Source organism: Cherax quadricarinatus, chromosome 28 (assembly GCF_038502225.1).
Source record: "Cherax quadricarinatus isolate ZL_2023a chromosome 28, ASM3850222v1, whole genome shotgun sequence".
Classification (NCBI taxonomy): domain Eukaryota; kingdom Metazoa; phylum Arthropoda; class Malacostraca; order Decapoda; family Parastacidae; genus Cherax; species Cherax quadricarinatus.
Window position 1 is genome coordinate 39,940,638 of NC_091319.1, and position 26,776 is coordinate 39,967,413.

General features: G+C 49.8%; 1 protein-coding gene across 2 annotated transcripts in view; it reads left to right on the forward strand.

Moving 5' to 3' along the window:
• Positions 1 to 26,776, forward strand: part of LOC128693117 (adhesion G protein-coupled receptor L3) — a 305,787-nt gene that overhangs the window by 171,433 nt on the left and 107,578 nt on the right. For both annotated transcript variants that reach the window (XM_070089532.1, XM_070089533.1), the window contains exons 14-15: positions 15,070 to 15,100; positions 16,210 to 16,360. In XM_070089532.1, coding sequence (XP_069945633.1) covers positions 15,070 to 15,100; positions 16,210 to 16,360 — 182 coding nt within the window. The remainder of the gene's footprint in view (positions 1 to 15,069; positions 15,101 to 16,209; positions 16,361 to 26,776) is intronic.

Genomic DNA, 26,776 nt, shown 5'->3' on the forward strand with positions numbered 1-26,776 from the left:
GGGAGATTGCCTGAGGCATGGAAGACAGCAAATGTGGTCCCAATCTTTAAAAAAGGAGACAGACATGAAGCGTTAAACTACAGACCAGTGTCACTGACATGTATAGTATGCAAAATCATGGAGAAGATTATCAGGAGAAGAGTGGTGGAACACCTAGAAAGGAATGATCTCATCAACAGCAGCCAGCATGGTTTCAGGGACGGGAAATCCTGTGTCACAAACCTACTGGAGTTCTATGACATGGTGACAGCAGTAAGACAAGAGAGAGAGGGGTGGGTGGATTGCATTTTCTTGGACTGCAAGAAGGCGTTTGACACAGTTCCCCACAAGAGATTGGTGCAAAAACTGGAGGACCAAGCAGGGATAACAGGGAAGGCACTACAATGGATCAGGGAATACTTGTCAGGAAGACAGCAGCGAGTCATGGTACGTGGCGAGGTGTCAGAGTGGGCACCTGTGACCAGCGGGGTCCCGCAGGGGTCAGTCCTAGGACCAGTGCTGTTTCTGGTATTTGTGAACGACATGACGGAAGGAATAGACTCTGAGGTGTCCCTGTTTGCAGATGACGTGAAGTTGATGAGAAGAATACACTCGATCGAAGACCAGGCAGAACTACAAAGGGATCTGGACAGGCTGCAGACCTGGTCCAGCAATTGGCTCCTGGAGTTCAATCCCACCAAGTGCAAAGTCATGAAGATTGGGGAAGGGCAAAGAAGGCCGCAGACGGAGTACAGTCTAGGGGGTCAGAGACTACAAACCTCACTCAAGGAAAAAGATCTTGGGGTGAGTATAACACCAGGCACATCTCCTGAAGCGCACATCAACCAAATAACTGCTGCAGCATATGGGCGCCTAGCAAACCTCAGAACAGCATTCCGACATCTTAATAAGGAATCGTTCAGGACCCTGTACACCGTATACGTTAGGCCCATATTGGAGTATGCGGCACCAGTTTGGAACCCACACCTAGCCAAGCACGTAAAGAAACTAGAGAAAGTGCAATGGTTTGCAACAAGACTAGTCCCAGAGCTAAGAGGTATGTCCTACGAGGAGAGGTTAAGGGAAATCAACCTGACGACACTGGAGGACAGGAGAGATAGGGGGGACATGATAACGACATACAAAATACTGAGGGGAATTGACAAGGTGGACAAAGACAGGATGTTCCAGAGTTTGGACACAGCAACAAGGGGACACAGTTGGAAGCTAAAGACACAGATGAATCACAGGGATGTTAGGAAGTATTTCTTCAGCCACAGAGTAGTCAGTAAGTGGAATAGTTTGGGAAGCGATGTAGTGGAGGCAGGATCCATACATAGCTTTAAGCAGAGGTATGATAAAGCTCACGGCTCGGGGAGAGTGACCTAGTAGCGATCAGTGAAGAGGCGGGGCCAGGAGCTCGGACTCGACCCCCGCAACCTCAACTAGGTGAGTACACCTGAGTACTAACACGGATCACCCCACACACCTGAGTACTAACATGGATCACCTCACACACCTGAGTACTAACACGGACCACCTCACACACCTGAGTACTAACACGGATCTCCTCACACACATGAGTACTAACACGGATCACCCCACACACCTGAGTACTAACACGGATCACCTCACACACCTGAGTACTAACCCGGACCACCCACACACCTGAGTACTAACAAGAATCACCTCACACACCTGAGTACTAACACGCATCACCTCACACACCTGAGTACTAACACGGATCACCTCACACACCTGAGTACTAACACGGATCACCTCACACACCTGAGTACTAAGAAGGATCACCTCACACACCTGAGTACTAACACGGATCACCCCACACACCTGAGTACTAACAGGGATCACCTCACACACCTGAGTGCTAACACCACCCCACACACCTGGAGTTTACCTGGAGAGAGTTCCAGGGGTCAACGCCCCCGCGGCCCGGTCTGTGACCAGGCCTCCTGGTGGATCAGAGCCTGATCAACCAGGCTGAAGCTGCTGGCTGCACGCAAACCCACACACCTGAGTACTAACAAGGATCACCTCACACACCTGAGTACTAACACGAATCACCTCACACACCTGAGTACTAACACGGATCACCTTAAACACCTGAGTACTAACACGGATCACCTCACACACCTGAGTACTAACACGGATCACCTCACACACCTGAGTACTAACACGGACCACCCCACACACCTGAGTACTAACACGGATCACCTCACACACCTGACTACTAACACGGATCACCTCACACACCTGAGTACTAACACGGATCACCTCACACACCTGAGTACTAACACGGACCACCCCACACACCTGAGTACTAACACGGATCATCTCACACACCTGAGTACTAACACGGATCACCCCACACACCTGAGTACTAACACGGACCACCCCACACACCTGAGTACTAACACGGATCACCTCACACACCTGAGTACTAACACGGATCACCTCACACACATGAGTACTAACACGGATCACCTCACACACCTGAGTACTAACACGGATCACCTCACACACCTTAGTACTAACACGGATCACCTCACACACCTGAGTACTAACACGGACTACCCCACACACCTGAGTACTAACACGAATCACCTCACACACCTGAGTACTAACACGGATCACCTCACACACCTGAGTACTAACACGGATCACCTCACACACCTGAGTACTAACACGGATCACCTCACACACCTGAGTACTAACACGGACCACCCCACACACCTGAGTACTAACACTGATCACCTCACACACCTGAGTACTAACACGGATCACCTCACACACCTGAGTACTAACACGGATCACCCAACACACCTGAGTACTAACACGCACCACCCCACACACCTGAGTACTAACACGGATCACCTCACACACCTGAGTACTAACACGGATCACCTCACACACATGAGTACTAACACGGATCACCTCACACACCTGAGTACTAACACGGATCACCTCACACACCTGAGTACTAACACGGATCACCTCACACACATGAGTACTAACACGGACCACCTCACACACATGAGTACTAACACGGATCACCTCACACACCTGAGTACTAACACGGATCACCTCACACACCTGAGTACTAACACGGACCACCCCACACACCTGAGTACTAACACGGATCACCTCACACACCTAAGTACTAACAGGGATCACCTCACACACCTGAGTACTAACACGGACCACCTCACACACATGAGTACTAACACGGACCACCTCACACACCTGAGTACTAACACGGATCACCTCACACACCTCAGTACTAACACGGACCACCTCACACACCTGAGTACTAACACGGATCACCTCACACACCTGAGTACTAACACGGATCACCTCACACACCTGAGTACTAACACGGATCACATCACACAGCTGAGTATTATCACGGATCATCTCACACACCTGAGTACTAACACGGACCACCCCACACTCCTGAGTACTAACACGGATCACATCACACACCTGAGTACTAACGCGGATCATCTCACACACCTGAGTACTAACACGGACCACCCCACACACCTGAGTACTAACACGGATCACATCACACACCTGAGTACTAACACGGATCACATCACACACCTGAGTACTAACACGGATCACCTCACACACCTGAATACTAACACGGACCACCCCACACACCTGAGTACTAACACGGACCACCTCACACACCTGAGTACTAACACGGACCACATCACACACCTGAGTACTAACACGGATCACCTCACACACCTGAGTACTAACACGGATCACCTCACACACCTGAGTACTAACACGGACAACCCCACACACCTGAGTACTAACACGGATCACCTCACACACCTGAGTACTAACACGGACCACAACACACACCTGAGTACTAACACGGGCCACCCCACACACCTCAGCACTATCACGGGCCACCCCACACAGCTGAGTACTAACACGGGCCACCCCACACACCTGAGTACTAACACGGGCCACCCCACACACCTGAGTACTAACACGGGCCACCCCACACACCTGAGTACTAACACGGACCACCCCACACATCTGAGTACTAACACGGGCCACCCCGCACACCTGAGTACTAACACGGGCCACCCCACACCCCTGATTACTAACACGGACCACCCAACACACCTGAGTACTAACACGGGCCACCTCACACACCTGAGTACTAACACGGACCACCTCACACACCTGAGTACTAACACGGACCACCCCACACACCTGAGTACTAACACGGATCACCTCACACACCTGAGTACTAACACGGATCACCTCACACACCTGAGTACTAACACGGATTACCTCACACACCTGAGTACTAACACGGACCACCCCACACACCTGAGTACTAACACGGATCACCTCACACACCTGAGTACTAAAACGGACCACCCCACACACATGAGTACTAACACGAATCACCTCACACACCTGAGTACTAACACGGATCACCTCACACACATGAGTACTAACACGGATCACCTCACACACCTGAGTACTAACACGGATCACCTCACACACCTGAGTACTAACACGGACCACCTCACACACATGAGTACTAACACGGATCACCTCACACACATGAGTACTAACACGGACGACCCCACACACCTGAGGACTAACACGGATCACCTCACACACATGAGTACTAACACGGATCACCTCACACACCTGAGTACTATCACGGACCACCTCACACACATGAGTACTAACACGGATCACCTCACACACCTGAGTACTAACACGGATCACCCCACACACCTGAGTACTAACACGGATCACCTCACACACCTGAGTACTAACACGGATCACCTCACACACCTGAGTACTAACACGGACCACCCCACACACCTGAGTACTAACACGGATCACATCACACACCTGAGTACTAACACGGATCATCTCACACACCTGAGTACTAACACGGACCACCCCACACACCTGAGTACTAACACGGATCACATCACACACCTGAGTACTAACACGGATCACATCACACACCTGAGTACTAACACGGATCACCTCACACACCTGAATACTAACACGGACCACCCCACACACCTGAGTACTAACACGGACCACCTCACACACCTGAGTACTAACACGGACCACCTCACACACCTGAGTACTAACACGGATCACCTCACACACCTGAGTACTAACACGGATCACCTCACACACCTGAGTACTAACACGGACCACCCCACACACCTGAGTACTAACACGGATCACATCACACACCTGAGTACTAACACGGATCATCTCACACACCTGAGTACTAACACGGACCACCCCACAAACCTGAGTACTAACACGGATCACATCACACACCTGAGTACTAACACGGATCACATCACACACCTGAGTACTAACACGGATCACATCACACACCTGAACACTAACACGGACCACCCCACACACCTGAGTACTAACACGGACCACCTCACACACCTGAGTACTAACACGGACCACCTCACACACCTGAGTACTAACACGGATCACCTTACACATCTGAGTACTAACACGGATCACCTCACACACCTGAGTACTAACACGGACAACCCCACACACCTGAGTACTAACACGGATCACCTCACACACCTGAGTACTAACACGGACCACTCCACACACCTGAGTACTAACACGGGCCACCCCACACACCTGAGTACTATCACGGGCCACCCCACACACCTTAGTACTAACACGGGCCAACCCACACACCTGAGTACTCACACGGGCCACCCCACAAACCTGAGTACTAACACGGGCCACCCCACACACCTGAGTACTAACACGGACCACCCCACACACCTGAGTACTAACACGGGCCACCCCACACACCTGAGTACTAACACGGGCCACCCCACACACCTGAGTACTAACACGGACCACCCAACACACCTGAGTACTAACACGGGCCACCTCACACACCTGAGTACTAACACGGGCCACCCCACACACCTGAGTACTAACACGGGCCACCCCACACACCTGAGTACTAACACGGGCCACCCCACACCCCTGAGTACTAACACGGGCCACCCCACACACCTGAGTACTAACACGGGCCACCCCACACACCTGAGTACTAACACGGACCACCCCACACACCTGAGTACTAACACGGGCCACCCCACACCCCTGAGTACTAACACGGGCCACCCCACACACCTGAGTACTAACACGGACCACCCCACACACCTGAGTACTAACACGGGCCACCCCACACACCTGAGTACTAACTCGGGCCACCTCACACACCTGAGTACTAACACGGACCACCCCACACACCTGAGTACTAACACGGGCCACCCCACACCCCTGAGTACTAACACGGGCCACCCCACACACCTGAGTACTAACACGGGCCACCCCACACACCTGAGTACTAACACGGGCCACCCCACACACCTGAGTACTAACACGGGCCACCCCACACACCTGAGTACTAACACGGACCACCCCACACACCTGAGTACTAACATGGGCCACCCCACACACCTGAGAACTAACACGGGCCAACCCACACACCTGAGTACTAACACGGACCACGAAATACACCTGAGTACTAACACGGATCACCTCACACACCTGAGTACTAACACGGACCACCCCACACACCTGAGTACTAACACGGACAACCACACACACCTGAGTACTAACACGGACCACCTCACACACCTGAGTACTAACACGGACCACCTCACACACCTGAGTACTAACACGGACCACCTCACACACCTAAGTACTAACACGGACCACCCCACACACCTGAGTACTAACACGGGCCACCCCACACACCTGAGTACTAACACGGACCACCCCACACACCTGAGTACTAACACGGGCCACCCCACACACCTGAGTACTAACACGGACCACCCCACACACCTGAGTACTAACACGGGCCACCCCACACACCTGAGTACTAACACGGGCCACCCCACACACCTGAGTATTAACACGGACCACCCAACACACCTGAGTACTAACACGGGCCACCTCACACACCTGAGTACTTACACGGACCACCTCACACACCTGAATACTAACACGGACCACCCCACACACCTGAGTACTAACACGGGCCACCCCACACCCCTGAGTACTAACACGGGCCACCCCACACACCTGAGTACTAACACGGGCCACCCCACACACCTGAGTACTAACACGGGCCACCCCACACACCTGAGTACTAACACGGGCCACCCCACACACCTGAGTACTAACACGGACCACCCCACACACCTGAGTACTAACACGGGCCACCCCACACACCTGAGTACTAACACGGGCCACCCCACACACCTGAGTACTAACACGGACCACGAAACACACCTGAGTACTAACACGGATCACCTCACACACCTGAGTACTAACACGGACCACCCCACACACCTGAGTACTAACACGGACAACCACACACACCTGAGTACTAACACGGACCACCTCACACACCTGAGTACTAACACGGACCACCTCACACACCTGAGTACTAACACGGACCACCTCACACACCTAAGTACTAACACGGACCACCCCACACACCTGAGTACTAACACGGGCCACCCCACACACCTGAGTACTAACACGGACCACCCCACACACCTGAGTACTAACACGGACCACCCCACACACATGAGTACTAACACGGGCCTCCCCACACACCTGAGTACGAACACGGGCCACCCCACACACCTGAGTACTAACACGGGCCACCTCTCACACCTGAGTACTAACACGGGCCACCTCACACACCTGAGTACTAACACGGGCCACCCCACACACCTGATTACTAACACGGACCACCCCACACACATGAGTACTAACACGGACCACCCCACACACCTGAATACTAACACGGGCCACCCCACACACTTGAGTACTAACACGGACCACCCAACACACCTGAGTACTAACACGGGCCACCTTACACACCTGAGTACTAACACGGACCACCTCACACACCTGAGTACTAACACGGACCACCCAACACACCTGAGTACTAACACGGGCCACCCCACACACCTGAGTACTAACACGGGCAACCCTACACACCTGAGTACTAACACGGGCCACCCCACACACCTGAGTACTAACACGGGCCACCCCACACACCTGAGTACTAACACGGGCCACCCCACACACCTGAGTACTAACACGGACCACCCCACACACCTGAGTACTAACACGGGCCACCCCACACACCTGAGTACTAACACGGGCCACCCCACACACCTGAGTACTAACACGGACCACGAAATACACCTGAGTACTAACACGGATCACCTCACACACCTGAGTACTAACACGGACCACCCCACACACCTGAGTACTAACACGGACAACCCCACACACCTGAGTACTAACACGGACAACCCCACACACCTGAGTACTAACACGGACCACCCCACACACCTGAGTACTAACACGGACCACCTCACACACCTAAGTACTAACACGGACCACCCCACACACCTGAGTACTAACACGGGCAACCCCACACACCTGAGTACTAACACGGACCACCCCACACACCTGAGTACTAACACGGACCACCCCACACATCTGAGTACTAACACGGGCCACCCCACACACCTGAGTACTAACACGGGCCACCTCACACACCTGAGTACTAACACGGGCCACCCCACACACCTGAGTACTAACACGGACCACCCCACACACCTAAGTACAAACACGGACCACCCCACACACCTGAGTACTAACACGGACCACCCCACACACCTGAGTACTAACACGGACCACACCACACACCTGAGTACTAACACGGGCCACCTCTCACACCTGAGTACTAACACGGGCCACCTCACACACCTGAGTACTAACACGGGCCACCCTACACACCTGAGTACTAACACGGACCACCCCACACACCTAAGTACAAACACGGACCACCCCACACACCTGAGTACTAACACGGGCCACCCCACACACCTGAGTACTAACACGGGCCACCCCACACACCTGAGTACTAACGCGGACCACCCCACACACCTGAATACTAACACGGACCACCCCACACATCTGAGTACTAACACGGACCACCCCACACACCTAAGTACTAACACGGGCCACCCCACACATCTGAGTACTAACACGGGCCACCCCACACTCCTGAGTACTAACACGGACCACCCCACACACCAGAGTACTAACACGGACCACCCCACACACCTAAGTACTAACACGGACCACCCCACACACCTGAGTACTAACACGGACCACCCCACACACCTAAGTACTAACACGGGCCACCCCACACACCTGAGTACTAACACGGGCCACCCCACACACCTGAGTACTAACACGGACCACCCCACACACCTGAGTACTAACACAGACCACCCCACACACCTAAGTACTAACACGGACCTCCCCACACACCTGAGTACTAACACGGACCACCCCACACACCTAAGTACTAACACGGGCCACCCCACACACCTGAGTACTAACACGGGCCACCCCACACACATGAGTACTAACACGGACCACCCCAGACACCTAAGTACTAACACGGACCACCCCACACACCTGAGTACTAACACGGACCACCCCACACACCTAAGTACTAACACGGGCCACCCCACACACCTGAGTACTAACACGGGCCACCCCACACACCTGAGTACTAACACGGACCACCCCACACACCTGAGTACTAACACGGACAACCCCACACACCTAAGTACTAACACGGACCACCCCACACACCTGAGTACTAACACGGACCACCCCACACACCTAAGTACTAACACGGGCCACTCCACACACCTGAGTACAAACACGGGCCACCCCACACACCTAAGTACTAACACGGACCACCCCACACACCTGAGTACTAACACGGACAACCCCACACACCTGATTACTAACACGGGCCACCCCACACACCTGAGTACTAACACGGGCCACCCCACACACCTGAGTACTAACACGGACCACCCCACACACCTGAGTACTAACACGGACAACCCCACACACCTGATTACTAACACGGGCCACCCCACACACCTGAGTACTAACACGGGCCACCCCACACACCTGAGTACTAACACGGGCCACCCCACACACCTGAGTACTAACACGGACCACCCCACACACCTGAGTACTAACACGGGCCACCCCACACACCTGAGTACTAACACGGGCCACCCCACACACCTGAGTACTAACACGGGCCACCCCACACACCTGAATACTAACACGGGCCACCCCACACACCTGAGTACTAACACGGGCCACCCCACACACCTGAGTACTAACACGGGCCACCCCACACACCTGAGTACTAACACGGGCCACCCCACACACCTGAGAACTAACACGGGCCACCCCACACACCTGAGAACTAACACGGGTCACCCCACACACCTGAGTACTAACACGGGCCACCCCACACACCTGAGTACTAACACGGGCCACCCCACACACCTGAGTACTAACACGGATCACCTCACACACCTGAGTACTAACACGGATCACCTCACACACCTGAGTACTAACACGGGCCACCCCACACACCTGAGTACTAACACGGATCACCCCACACACCTGAGTACTAACACGGGCCACCCTACACACCTGAATACTACCACGGGCCACCCCACACACCTGAGTACTAACACGGGCCACCCCACACACCTGAGTACTAACACGGGCCACCCCACACACCTGAGTACTAACACGGGCCACCCCACACACCTGAGTACTAACACGGGCCACCCCACACACCTGAGTACTAACACGGGCCACCCCACACACCTGAGTACTAACACGGGCCACCCCACACACCTGAGTACTAACATGGTCCACCCCACACACCTGATTACTAACACGGGCCACCCCTCACACCTGAGTACTAACACGGACCACCCCACACACCTGAGTACTAACACGGGCCACCCCACACACCTGAGTACTAACACGGACCACCCCACACACCTGAGTACTAACACGGGCCACCCCACACACCTGAGTATTAACACGGACCACACCACACACCTGAGTACTAACACGGGCCACCCCACACACCTGAGTACTAACACGGGCCACCCCACACACCTGAGTACTAACACGGGCCACCCCACACACCTGAGTACTAACACGGGCCATCCCACACACCTTAGTACTAACACGGGCCACCCCACACACCTGAGTACTAACACGGGCCACCCCACACACCTGAGTACTAACACGGGCCACCCCACACACCTGAGTACTAACACGGACCACCCCACACACCTGAGTACTAACACGGACCTCCCCACACACCTGAGTACTAACACGGACCACCCCACACACCTGAGTACTAACACGGGCCACCCCACACACATGAGTACTAACACGGGCCACCCCACACACCTGAGTACTAACACGGACCACCCCACACACCTGAGTACTAACACGAACCACCCCACACACCTGAGTACTAACACGGGCCACCCCACACACCTGAGTACTAACACGGGCAACCCCACACACCTGAGTACTAACACGGACCACCTCACACACCTGAGTACTAACACGGGCCACCCTCACACCTGAGTACTAACACGGACCACCCCACACACCTGAGTACTAACACGGACCACCCCACACACCTGAGTACTAACACGGGCCACCCCACACACCTGAGTACTAACACGGACCACTCCACACACCAGAGTACTAACACGGGCCACCCCACACACCTGAGTACTAACACGAACCACCCCACACACCTGAGTACTAACACGGACCACCCCACACACCTGAGTACTAACACGGGCCACCCCACACACCTGAGTACTAACACGGACCACCCCACACATCTGAGTACTAACACGGGCCACCCCACACACCTGAGTACTAACACGGACCACCCCACACATCTGAGTACTAACACGGGCCACCCCACACACCTGAATACTAACACGGACCACCCCACACACCTGAGTACTAACACGGACCACCCCATACACCTGAGTACTAACACGGGCCACCCCACACACCTAAGTACTAACACGGACCACCCCACGCACCTGAGTACTAACACGGGCCACCTCACACACCTGAGTACTAACACGGACCACCTCACACACCTGAGTACTAACACGGGCCACCCCACACACCTGAGTACTAACACGGGCCACCCCACACACCTGAGTGCTAACACGGGCCACCCCACACACCTGAGTACTAACACGGGCCACCCCACACACCTGAGTACTAACACGGGCCACCTCACACACCTGAGTACTAACACGGACCACCTCACACACCTGAGTACTAACACGGGCCACCCCACACACCTGAGTACTAACACGGGCCACCCCACACACCTGAGTACTAACACGGACCACCCCACACACCTGAGTTCTAACACGGGCCACCCCACACACCTGAGTACTAACACGGGCCACCACACACACCTGAGTACTAACACGGGCCACCCCACACACCTGAGTACTAACACGGGCCACCCCACACACCTGAGTACTAACACGGGCCACCTCACACACCTGAGTACTAACACGGACCACCCCACACACCTGAGTACTAACACGGACCACCCCACACACCTGAGTACTAACACGGACCACCCCACACACCTGGGTACTAACACGGGCCACCCCACACACCTGAGTACTAACACGGGCCACCCCACACACCTGAGTACTAACACGGGCCACCCCACACACCTGAGTACTAACACGGGGCACCCCACACACCTGATTACTAACACGGACCACCCCACAAACCTGAGTACTAACACGGGCCACCCCACACACCTGAGTACTAACACGGGCCACCCCACACACCTGAGTACTAACACGGGCCACCCCACACACCTGAGTACTAACACGGGCCACCCCACACACCTGAGTACTAACACGGGCCACCCCACACACCTGAGTACTAACACGGACCACCCCACACACCTGAGTACTAACACGGACCACCCCACACACCTGAGTACTAACACGGGCCACCCCACACACCTGAGTACTAACACGGACCACCCCACACGCCTGAGCACTAACACTGACCACCCCACACACCTGAGTACTAACACGGACCACCCCACACACCTGAGTACTAACACGGGCCACCCCACACACCTGAGTACTAACACGGACCACCACACACCTGAGTACTAACACGGGCCACCCTACACACCTGAGTACTAACACGGACCACCACACACCTGAGTACTAACACGGGCCACCCCACACCTGAGTACTAACACGGGCCACCCCACACACCTGAGTACTAACACGGGCCACCCCACACACCTGAGTACTAACACGGGCCACCACACACACCTGAGTACTAACACGGGCCACCCCACACACCTGAGTACTAACACGGGCCACCCCACACACCTGAGTACTAACACGGGCCACCTCACACACCTGAGTACTAACACGGACCACCCCACACACCTGAGTACTAACACGGACCACCCCACACACCTGAGTACTAACACGGACCACCCCACACACCTGTTTACTAACACGGGCCACCCCACACACCTGAATACTAACACGGGCCACCCCACACACCTGAGTACTAACACGGGCCACCCCACACACCTGAGTACTAACACGGGCCACCCCACACACCTGATTACTAACACGGACCACCCCACAAACCTGAGTACTAACACGGGCCACCCCACACACCTGAGTACTAACACGGGCCACCCCACACACCTGAGTACTAACACGGGCCACCCCACACACCTGAGTACTAACACGGGCCACCCCACACACCTGAGTACTAACACGGGCCACCCCACACACCTGAGTACTAACACGGACCACCCCACACACCTGAGTACTAACACGGACCACCCCACACACCTGAGTACTAACACGGGCCACCCCACACACCTGAGTACTAACACGGACCACCACACACCTGAGTACTAACACGGGCCACCCCACACACCTGAGTACTAACACGGACCACCACACACCTGAGTACTAACACGGGCCACCCCACACCTGAGTACTAACACGGGCCACCCCACACACCTGAGTACTAACACGGGCCACCCCACACACCTGAGTACTAACACGGGCCACCCCACACACCTGAGTACTAACACGGGCCACCCCACACACCTGAGTACTAACACGGGCCACCCCACACACCTGAGTACTAACACGGACCACCCCACACACCTGAGTACTAACACGGACCACCCCACACACATGAGTACTAACACGGACCACCCCACACACCTGAGTACTAACACGGGCCACCCCACACACCTGAGTACTAACACGGACCACCACACACCTGAGTACTAACACGGACCACCACACACCTGAGTACTAACACGGACCACCACACACACCTGAGTACTAACACGGGCCACCACACACACGTGAGTACTAACACGGACCACCCCACACACCTGAGTACTAACACGGGCCACCCCACACACCTGAGTACTAACACGGACCACCCCACACACCTGAGTACTAACACGGACCACCCCACCCACTTGAATACTAACACGGACCACCCCACACACCTGAGTACTAACACGGACCACCCCACACACCTGAGTACTAACACGGACCACCCCACCCACCTGAGTACTAACACGGGCCACCCAACACACCTGAGTACTAACACGGACCACTACACACACCTGAGTACTAACACGGGCCACCCCACACACCTGAGTACTAACACGGATCACCCCACACACCTGAGTACTAACACGGGCCACCCCACACACCTGAGTACTAACACGGACCACCCCACACACCTGAGTACTAACACGGACCACCACATACCTGAGTACTAACACGGGCCACACCACACACCTGACACTGGCAAAGAATCAGCGTGAGGAGAGGAGTTTGTGGCTGACCACTGAATAAACGAGTGTGACTGAAATCATTGAAAAAATGTCTTCACTGTAGAATTGATGTATTATGTACATCATTTTTATTATTTTTTTTTTTTTTGATAAAAAAATGTTCTTGTTTATATAGATGTAATAAAGAAATTCATTGTTTTTGTGTGTTACAGATGTGACAACGACGCCAGCACAGGAAACAAGGTGTGTAATCTTCTGTAATATTCTTTGTTATTAGACATAGATGCTTTAACTATATATGGTACACGAGTAGAGGTGCAGTAATCATAATAATAATTTTTATTTCTACAAGTACATGTACAAGGTATACATGCCTAGCTGACATCAATGGCATATTTTTTATTTCTGCAAGTACATGTACAAGGTATACATGCCTAGCTGACATCAATGGCATATTTTTTATTTCTGCAAGTACATGTACAAGGTATACATGCCTAGCTGACATCAATGGCATATTTTTTTTATTTCTACAAGTACATGTACAAGGTATGTAAGTCTAGCTGACATCAATGGCATATTTTTTATTTCTAAAAGTACATGTACAAGGTATATAAGTCTAGCTGTCATCAATGGCACACTATTCTTAGAAAGCCCTTTGTTATGCTGAGCATTTCGGGGAAATTAGGTCAGTTCTGTCCCATGATGCGACCCATACAAGTCGACTAACACCCAGGTACCCATTTTACTGATGGGTGAACAGGAACAACAGGTGTCTCATGGAAACACGTCCTAATGTTCTCCAGCCGTACCGGAGACCGATCCTCGGACTTCAGTGCTTGAACTGACTACGTTAGCAGTCGTGCTACGGTACACCGTAGCGACTCATCTGACTCCAGTACATAAGCTCCCTTCCTACTGCTGTGCATCAGATTCATGAAGACTCCAGTACTGAACACCTACTGCTAGGCTGAGAGACTGATTACCTCTTCTTCAGCCTTTTCAGTCTTTTGGCTTTGTCTCTGGTGGGCGAAACGTCTCCATTAATAAAGATACCCAGGTGTTGTTCAAGTGTCAGATTCTCCACTTATAAGTATTACATACCACTGATGTTATGAAACCTCTACACCACTACAACTTACCCAGTGGAGTACAGATTAAAGTCGAATCTCCTCCTTTAGATGACTTAAGATATACATTGCCTTACACTCTTACTCTTTTTCAAATTTCTTTGTATTTTCTACACATAAGTTACTAACCTGCGAATCATTTTTCAGTTACTGCCTTCCCGGTCAAGTACTCTTAAACAATCCTCTAAAACATAATGAAGTCAACACTGCTATTGTTTGTCGCAGGTGCCAGACGACTGACGACACTGATGAGGGCATTCCCATGTGCCAACGAGATGTCGACACTATTATACATGAGCTAAACTCACTGAGAAACAAATACACTGAAGACTTTAAAGAAGGAGAAACCAGTCAGGACAAAGAAAGAATTACAAAGGTTAGTTGTTATTGTTCTCAATTATTCTTAATTAAGAAAACCCGTAATGGAGAATTTTACAGGTTAAAATCAAGGCAAATCAAAAACATTGCAACACAACATGTAACACAATATGTAACAAAAGAAATGTAACACAACTTGTAACACAGTTTTAGAAATTAAGGTGAACTTCTTAATATTTATAGCATAAAATGCAATTTGTAACAGGATAATTTCTGAAAGAACAGACAAATTAGAATGTTTAGCAACATGTAATTTTAACAAAATATGTAAAATAATGCAACACAAACTGAAAATTAAATCATCAGTATAATTTTTTTAGCACTTCGGTAACACAAACACTCTGTATAATGAACAGCGATACAAAGTACTTATTAAACACACCAGAAGTAACGAATATCATCTGTAACACAATTCAGTAATACAGACCATCAGTAACATGCTCATGCAATTAGTAACACATCAGTAACAGATATGTTCAGCAACACAAACCATCATTAAAACACATCATCAGTAACACACACCATCAGTAACACACACTGTCAGTAACACACACTGTCAGTAACACACGCATCAGTAACACACACTATCAGCAACATACACTATCAGTAACACACACTATCAGTAACACACACTATCAGTAACACACACTATCAGTAATACACCATCAGTAACACACATATATTATTAGTAACACTCACTACCAGTAACACACACTATCAGTAACACACTATTAGTAACACACAATACCAGTATCATGCAGTATCAGTAATACACACACTATCAGTAACACACATCATCAGTAACACACAATCAGTAACACACACTAACAGTAACACACACCATCAGTAACACACACTATCAGTAACAGACACTCTTAGTAACACACACTATCAGTAATACACACACAATCAGTAACACACACTATCAGTAACACACACTATCAGTAACACACACACTACCTGGAGTTTACCTGGAGAGAGTTCCGGGGTCAACGCCCCCGCGGCCCGGTCTGTGACCAGGCCTCCTGGTGGATCAGAGCCTGATCAACCAGGCTGTTGCTGCTGGCTGCACGCAAACCAACGTACGAGCCACAGCCCGGCTGATCAGGAACTGACTTTAGGTGCTTGTCCAGTGCCAGCTTGAAGACTGCCAGGGGTCTGTTGCTAATCCCCCTTATGTGTGCTGGGAGGCAGTTGAACAGTCTCGGGCCCCTGACACTTATTGTATGGTCTCTTAACGTGCTAGTGACACCCCTGCTTTTCATTGGGGGGATGGTGCATCGTCTGCCAAGTCTTTTGCTTTCGTAGTGAGTGATTTTCGTGTGCAAGTTCGGTACTAGTCCCTCTAGGATTTTCCAGGTGTATATAATCATGTATCTCTCCCTCCTGCGTTCCAGGGAATACAGGTTTAGGAACCTCAAGCGCTCCCAGTAATTGAGGTGTTTTATCTCCGTTATGCGCGCCGTGAAGGTTCTCTGTACATTTTCTAGGTCGGCAATTTCACCTGCCTTGAAAGGTGCTGTTAGTGTGCAGCAATATTCCAGCCTAGATAGAACAAGTGACCTGAAGAGTGACATTATGGGCTTGGCCTCCCTAGTTTTGAAGGTTCTCATTATCCATCCTGTCATTTTTCTAGCAGATGCGATTGATACAATGTTATGGTCCTTGAAGGTGAGATCCTCCGACATGATCACTCCCAGGTCTTTGACGTTGGTGTTTCGCTCTATTTTGTGGCCAGAATTTGTTTTGTACTCTGATGAAGATTTAATTTCCTCATGTTTACCATATCTGAGTAATTGAAATTTCTCATCGTTGAACTTCATATTGTTTTCTGCAGCCCACTGAAAGATTTGGTTTATGTCTTCCTGGAGCCTTGCAGTGTCTGCAACGGAGGACACTGTCATGCAGATTCGGGTGTCATCTGCAAAGGAAGACACGGTGCTGTGGCTGACATCCTTGTCTATGTCGGATATGAGGATGAGGAACAAGATGGGAGCTAGTACTGTGCCTTGTGGAACAGAGCTTTTCACCGTAGCTGCCTCGGACTTTACTCTGTTGACGACTACTCTCTGTGTTCTGTTAGTGAGGAAATTATAGTTCCATCGACCGAATTTTCCTGTTATTCCTTTAGCACGCATTTTGTGCGCTATTACGCCATGGTCACACTTGTCGAAGGCTTTTGCAAAGTCTGTATATATTACATCTGCATTCTTTTTGTCTTCTAGTGCATTTAGGACCTTGTCGTAGTGATCCAATAGTTGAGACAGACAGGAGCGACCTGTTCTAAACCCATGTTGCCCTGGGTTGTGTAACTGATGGGTTTCTAGATGGGTGGTGATCTTGCTTCTTAGGACCCTTTCAAAGATTTTTATGATATGGGATGTTAGTGCTATTGGTCTGTAGTTCTTTGCTGTTGCTTTACTGCCCCCTTTGTGGAGTGGGGCTGTCTGTTGTTTTAAGTAACTGTGGGACGACCCCCGTGTCCATGCTCCCTCTCCATAGGATGGAAAAGGCTCGTGATAGGGGCTTCTTGCAGTTCTTGATGAAGACAGAGTTCCATGAGTCTGGCCCTGGGGCAGAGTGCATGGGCATGTCATTTATCGCCTGTTCAAAGTCATTTGGCGTCAGGATAACATCGGATAGGCTTGTGTTAATCAAATTTTGTGGCTCTCTCATAAAAAATTCATTTTGATCTTCGACTCTCAGTCTGGTTAGCGGCTTGCTAAAAACTGAGTCATATTGGGACTTGAGTAGCTCACTCATTTCCTTGCTGTCATCTGTGTAGGACCCATCTTGTTTAAGTAGGGGCCCAATACTGGACGTTGTTCTCGATTTTGATTTGGCATAGGAGAAGAAATACTTTGGGTTTCTTTCGATTTCATTTATGGCTTTTAGTTCTTCCCGCGATTCCTGACTCCTAAAGGATTCTTTTAGCTTAAGTTCGATGCTTGCTATTTCTCTGACCAGTGTCTCCCTACGCATTTCAGATATATTGACCTCTTTTAGCCGCTCTGTTATTCTTTTCCGTCGCCTGTAAAGGGAGCTCCTGTCTCTTTCTATTTTACATCTACTCCTCCTTTTTCTGAGAGGAATAAGCCTTGTGCATACATCAGTAACATACACCATCAGTAACACACACCGCAAGTAACACATCAGTAACACACACTATCAGTAACACACACTATCAGTAACACACACTATCAGTAACACACACCATCAGTAACACACACTATCGGTAACACACTCTATCGGTAACACACACTATCAGTAACTCACACAATCATTAACACACACTATCAGTAACACTATCAGTAATGTACATACCATCAGTAACACACATATTATCAGTAACACACACTATCAGTAACACACACCATCAGTAACACATACTATCGGTAACACACACTATCAGTAACACACACTATCAGTAGTACACACACCATCAGTAACACACATATTATCAGTAACATACACTATCAGTAACACAGTCAAAGTGATTTTCAAGGCAGAGTCAGCTCGAAACCGGATCCTGCCTGAGAAAACGCGTCTAAGGGACAAACCAGTGTACCAGAGCGTGTACCTCGACCGAGACTGAACACAAGAAGAAAGGGTGATACTGAAAGAGAGGGTGCTAAGTCGCAGGGAGGAGTGGGAGGCAAGGAGGAGGGGGAGTAGGGGAAAACAGACCCAGGCGGAAGAACAAACACAACCCCCTCCAGTACCACCCACAGAAGGAACCCAACCATGGTAACCCCAAAGCAATCAAACAACCTTATCCAAAACCCACTCATTGTGCCCTCTGCCCCATCCCCCCAACACAAACCCCACCCCTGCAGTAACCTACATTAACCCACACAATGTACACTCTGCCCCCATCCCCCTCACCACAGACCCCACCCACACAGTAACCCACAGAAACCCCCACACTGTACCCTCTCCCCCCATCCCCTCACCAAAACCCCCACCCCACTGAAACCTCCCATGGGGCCTCTGCTCCCAACTCCTACACCACAGATTCCATCCCCTCAGCAACCCCCTATAGGCCCCCACCAGGGCACCTGCTTACCCATACCCACCATTCTCTTCGGATCACAGATATAGAAACGAAGTTGGAGGTTTGGTACATGAACGCAGATGGAATAACGAATAAATTTGAGGAGCGGCATGTAAGAATCAACGAGCAGTCCCTAGACATCATAGCAGTCACAGAAACAAAACTCACTGGGACAATAACAGATGCAATCTTCCCACCTGAATATTAGGTCCTGAGGATGGATAGAAGGAGCTGAGGGGGGAGGAGGTGTTGCACTGGTCATTAAAAGCCGATGGAGATATCAGGAAATGGAAGGAATGGACGAGATTGGAGAAAGGGATTACATAGTAGGTACAGTTCAGTCTGGGGTACATAAGGTAATCCTTGCAGTGATGTACAACCCACCACAGAACTGCAGGAGGAAAAGAGAGGAATATGATGAGTGCAACAGATCAATTGTGAACACACTACCTGAGGTGGCAAGAAGAGCTTACTCGAGTAGAGCAAAGTTACTGGTTATGGGCGACTTCAACCACAGGGTGATTGATTGGGAAAACCTGGAGCCACATGGGGGTCTTTAAACATGGAGAGCCAAGATGATGGATGTGGTACTGGAAAACTTCATGCACCAACACGTTAGGGACACTACCAGAAAGAGAAGGGAGGATGAACCAGCAAGACTGGTCCTTGTTTTCATCCTGAGTAGCTCAGACATCGAGGACATCACTTATGTAGGGAGGAAAAAGATAAGTGCACTAGAGAATACTAAAGGTACAGAAGGCAAAAGACCCTGGAAAATGAAGAGATTAGTCAACGAGCCAGAAACGAGTATGCGCAGATAAGGAGGGAGGCCCAGCGGCAGTACGAAAACGACATAGTATCGAAAGTCAAATCTGACCCGAAACTGCTTTACAGCCACATCAGGAGAAAGACAACACTCAAGGACCAGGTAATCAGGTTGAGAAAAGAAGGTGGGGAGCTCACGTGAAACGACCAAGAAGTATGTGAGGAGCTCAACATAAGATTTCAGGAAGTATTTACAGTGGAGGCAGAAAGGACACTAAGGAGACAAAACAGTAACACACACTATCAGTAACACGCACTGTCAGTAATACACACACCATCAGCCATAGAGTCGTCAGGAAGTGGAATAGCCTAGCAAGTGATGTAGTGGAGGCAGGAACCAGACATAGCTTTAAGACTAGGTATGACAAAGCTCTGGAAGCAGAGAGAGAGAGGACCTAGTAGCGATCAGTGAAGAGGCGGGGCCAGGAACTGAGTCTCGACCCCTGCAACCACAATTAGGTGAGCACAATCAGTAATACACACTATCAGTAACACACACCAGTAAAACACAACATCAGTAACACACACTATCAGTAACACACTATCAGTAACACACCCTATCAGTAACACACACTATCGGTGACACACACTATCAGTAACACACACTATCAGTAATGCACACGCCATCAGTAACACTGCAAAGTCATGGAGAAGATTATCAGGAGAAGAGTGGTGGAACACCTAGAAAGGAATGATCTCATCAACAGCAGCCAACATGGTTTCAGGGACGGGAAATCCTGTGTCACAAACCTACAGGAGTTCTATGACATGGTGACAGCAGTAAGACAAGAGAGACAGGGGTGGGTGGATTGCATTTTCTTGGACTGCAAGAAGGCGTTGGACACAGTTCCACACAAGAGATTACTACAAAAACTGGAGGACCAAGCAGGGATAACAGGGAAGGCACTGCAATGGATCAGGGAATACTTGTCAGGAAGACAGCAGCGAATCATGGTACGTGGCGAGGTGTCAGAGTGGGCACCTGTGACCAGCGGGGTCCCACAGAGGTCAGTCCTAGGACCAGTGCTGTTTCTGGTATTTGTGAACGACATGACGGAAGGAATAGACTCCAAGGTGTCCCTGTTTGCAGAGGACGTGAAGTTGATGAGAAGAATTCATTCGATCGAAGACCAGGCAGAACTACAAAGGGATCTGGACAGGCTGCAGACCTGGTCCAGCAATTGGCTCCTGGAGTTCAATCCCACCAAGTGCAAAGTCATGAAGATTGGGGAAGAACAAAGAAGACCGCAGACGGAGTACAGTCTAGGAGGCCAGAGACTACAAACGTCACTCAAGGAAAAAGATCTTGGGGTGAGTATAACACCAGGCACATCTCCTGAAGCGCACATCAACCAAATAACGGCTGCAGCATATGGGCGCCTAGCAAATCTCAGAACATCATTACGACATCTTAATAAGGAATCGTTCAGGACCCTGTACACCGTGTACGTTAGGCCCATATTGGAGTATGCGGCACCAGTTAGGAACTCACACCTAGCCAAGCATGTAAAGAAACTAGAGAAAGTGCAAAGGTTTGCAACAAGACTAGTCCCAGAGCTAAGAGGTATGTCCTACGAGGAGAGGTTAGGGGAAATCAACCTGACGACACTGGAGGACAGGAGAGATAGGGGCGCCATGATAACGACATACAAAATACTGAGAGGAATTGACAAGGTGGACAAAGACAGGATGTTCCAGAGATTGGATACAGTAACAAGAGGACACAGTTGGAAATTGAGGACACAGATGAATCACAGGATGCTAGGAAGTATTTCTTCAGCCACAGAGTAGTCAGGAAGTGGAACAGTTTGGGAAGCGATGTAGTGGACGCAAGATCCATACATAGCTTTAAGCAGAGGTATGATGAAGCTCACGGTACAGGGAGAGTGACCTAGTAGCGACCAGTGAAGAGGCGGGGCCAGGAGCTTGGAATCGACCCCTGCAACCTCAACTAGGTGAGTACATATATTATCAATAACACACACTATCAGTAACATATTATCAGTAACACACACTATTAGTAACACACACTATCAGTAACACGCACTGTCAGTAATACACACACAATCAGTAACACACACTATCAGTAACACATACTATCAGTAACACACACTATCAGTAACACACACCATCAGTAACACATACTATCAGTAACACACACTATCAGTAACACACACCATCAGTAACACACTGACAGCTGAGGGTCATGAACCCTGGTCTGGAGAGTTCAATATCATACATAGAGCACTTAACACTTAGTAAGGGAGAGGAACTGGGAAGGAACTTAAATAATGGCGCCACATCGGTGCCACACACACACATCAGCGAATGCGTGCGCAGGCGCTAAGTTCAGACAAATTTGGAAAACCTGGAGCCACATGAGGGTCCCGAAACATGGAGAGCCAAGATGATGGATATGGTACAGGAAAACCTCATGCATCAACATGTTAGGGACACTACCAGAGAGAAAGTGTAGGATGGACCAGCAAGACTGGACCTCGTGCTCACCCTTAGCAGCTCAGACATTGAGGACATCACATATGAGAGGCCCCTTGGAGCTAGTGAACATGTGTTTCCGAGCTTTGAATACATAGTAGAGTTACAAGTGGAAATGGTAACAGGAGTAGAATAGAAAAAGTCAAACTATATAAGGGTTGACTACACAGGTATGGGGAACTTCCTGCAGGACGTTCAGTGGGACAGAGAATTGGTAGGAGAGTCAGTAAACGAGATGATGGAATATGTAACAAGAAAATGCAAGGAGGCAGAGGAAAGGTTTGTTCCCAAGGGCAACAGAAATAATAGGAAGACCAAAACGAGCCCTTGGTTTACCCGAAGGTGTAGGGAGGCAAAAACTAAGTGCACTAGAGAATGGAGAAAGTCCAGAAAGTACAAACGAGATTAGTCGAAGAGCCAGAAACGAGTATGCACAAGAAGGGAGGCCCATCGACAGTACGAAAACAATATAGCATCGAAAGTCAAGTCTGACCTGAAACTGCTGCATAGTCACATTAGAAGGAAAACAACAGTCAAAGATCAGGTAATCAGGCTGAGGAAAGAAGGTGGGGAGCTCACAAGAAACGATCAAGAGGTATGTGAGGAGCTCAACACGAGATTTATGAAGGTATTTACAATGGAGACAGAAAGGACTCTGGTAAGACAGAACGGAGGGGAACACCAACAAAGAATATACGAACAAGTGTTGGATGAAATACACTCAACTGAGGAGGGGTGAAGAAGCTCCTAAGTGACCTTGATTCCTTGAAAACTGTGGGATCGGACATCTCTCCGTGCGTCCTTGGAGAGACACTGTGTGCCACTAACCACAATTTTCAACACATCCGTTGAAACTGGGTAACTACCGGAGGTATGGAAGACGGCATATGTAGTCCCCATTTTTAAGGAAGGAGACAAAAATGAGTCACTAAACTATAGACTAGTATCACAGACGTGTATAGTATGTAAAGTCTTGGAGAAGATTATCAGGAGGAAAGTGATGGAGCACCTGGAACGGAACAAAATTATAAACGACAGACAGCACGAATTCATGGAAGGCATATCCTGTGTCACAAACCTTCTGGAGTTTTATGACAAGGTAACTGAAGTGAGACACGAGATAGACGGGTGGGTTGATTGCATTTTCTTGGTCTGCAAGAAGGCCACCGGCACAGTCCCTCACAAGAGATTAGTACAGAAGCTAGAGGATCATGTACGTATAACAGGAAGGGCACTGCAATGGATCAGAGAATAAGAACATAAGAACATAAGAAAGGAGGAACACTGCAGCAGGCCTGTTGGCCCATACTAGGCAGGTCCTTTACAATTCATCCCACTAACAAACATTTGACCTACCCAATTTTCAATGCTACCCAAGAAATAAGCTCTGATGTGGAAGTCCCACTCAAATCCAACCCATCCCACTCATGTATTTATCCAACCTAAATTTGAAACTACCCAAAGTCCTAGCCTCAATAACCCAACTAGGTAGACTGTTCCACTCATCTACTACCCTATTTCCAAACCAATACCTGGATAAGAAGGCAACATCGAGCTATGATACGTGAAGAGGTATCACAGTGGGTGCCTGTGACGAGCGGGGTCCCACAGGGGTCAGTCGTAAGTCCAGTGCTATTTTTGGTATATGTGAATGACATGATGGAAGGGATAGACTCAGAAGTGTCCCTGTTCGCAGATGATGTGAAGTTAATGAGCAGAATTAAATCAGATGAGGATACGTGGTCCAACAAATGTCTCCTAGAATTTAACCCCGCCAAATGCAAAATCATGAAGATCGGGGAAGGGCAAAGAAGACGGCAGACAGAGTATAGGCTAGGTGGCCAAAGACTGCAACCCTCACTCAAGGAGACAGATCTTGGGTGAGTACCGAGCACGTCTCCGGAAGCGCAGATCAACCAGATAACTGCTGCAGCATATGAGCGCCTGGCAAATCTGAGAATAGCATTCTGGCACATCAGTAAGGAATCGTTCAAGACTCTGTACACCGTGTACGTCAGGCCCATACTGGAGTATGCAGCACTAGTTTGGAACCCACACCTAGCCAAGCATGTAAAGAAACTAGAGAAAGTGCAAAGGTTTGCAACAAGGCTAGTTCCAGAGCTATGGGTTAAGGGAAATCGGTTTTACGACACTGGAGGACAGGAGGGTTAGGGGATACATGATAACGCAATTCAAAATACTGCGAGGAATGGGCAAGGTGGACAGAGACAGGATGTTCCAGAGATGGGACCCAGAAACAAGGGGTCACAACTGGAAGCTGAAGACTCGGAAGGGTTAAAGGGATGCTAGGAAGTATTTCTTCAGTCACATAGTTGTCAGGAAGTGGAATAGTCTGGCGAGTGATGTGTGAAGGCAGGAACCATACATAGTTTTAAGACGAGGTATGATGAAACTCATGGAGCTTCATCATACCTAATAACGATCAGTGAAGAGGCGGGGCCAGGAGCTGAGTCTCGACGCCTGCAACCACAAATTGGTGAGTACAAATAGTAGTACACAGACGGTAGGCGCTGTGCCTGCCTGTAGAGAAGCTTTAACTTGTCATATATTATTTCTCTTACATTCTTCACTATCAGTTCCTGTGACATGTTTGGATCAAGAGCACTTGGCAGATATTTCACTGAAGATATTCAAGTGATGGCTTCTCCGCTACTGTACATTAAAATCATTTTAATTTATTTTTCCTGCCATAGAGTATAATTGGCCATCTTCACACACCAGAAAGGAGACATTATATATAAATATGTAGTCAGAGAAACAGGTAGTCGCTCCTATCAATGACATAAGGGAACATAATTCTTTCGTTTTGTACATATCGCAACACTTATTCACTTATTCACCAGTGTAACATTGAAAATAATAGATGCCGGAAATCTTGAAGATACCGCTTACTGAGTACTTCCTTAGTAGTTATCGAGTACTTTCTTAGTAGTTACTGTGTACTTCCTGAGTACGCTTTTTCAAATAATTTCCTTAACATTATTTGAACCACAAACGGTAAATGTTCAGAACTCTCCA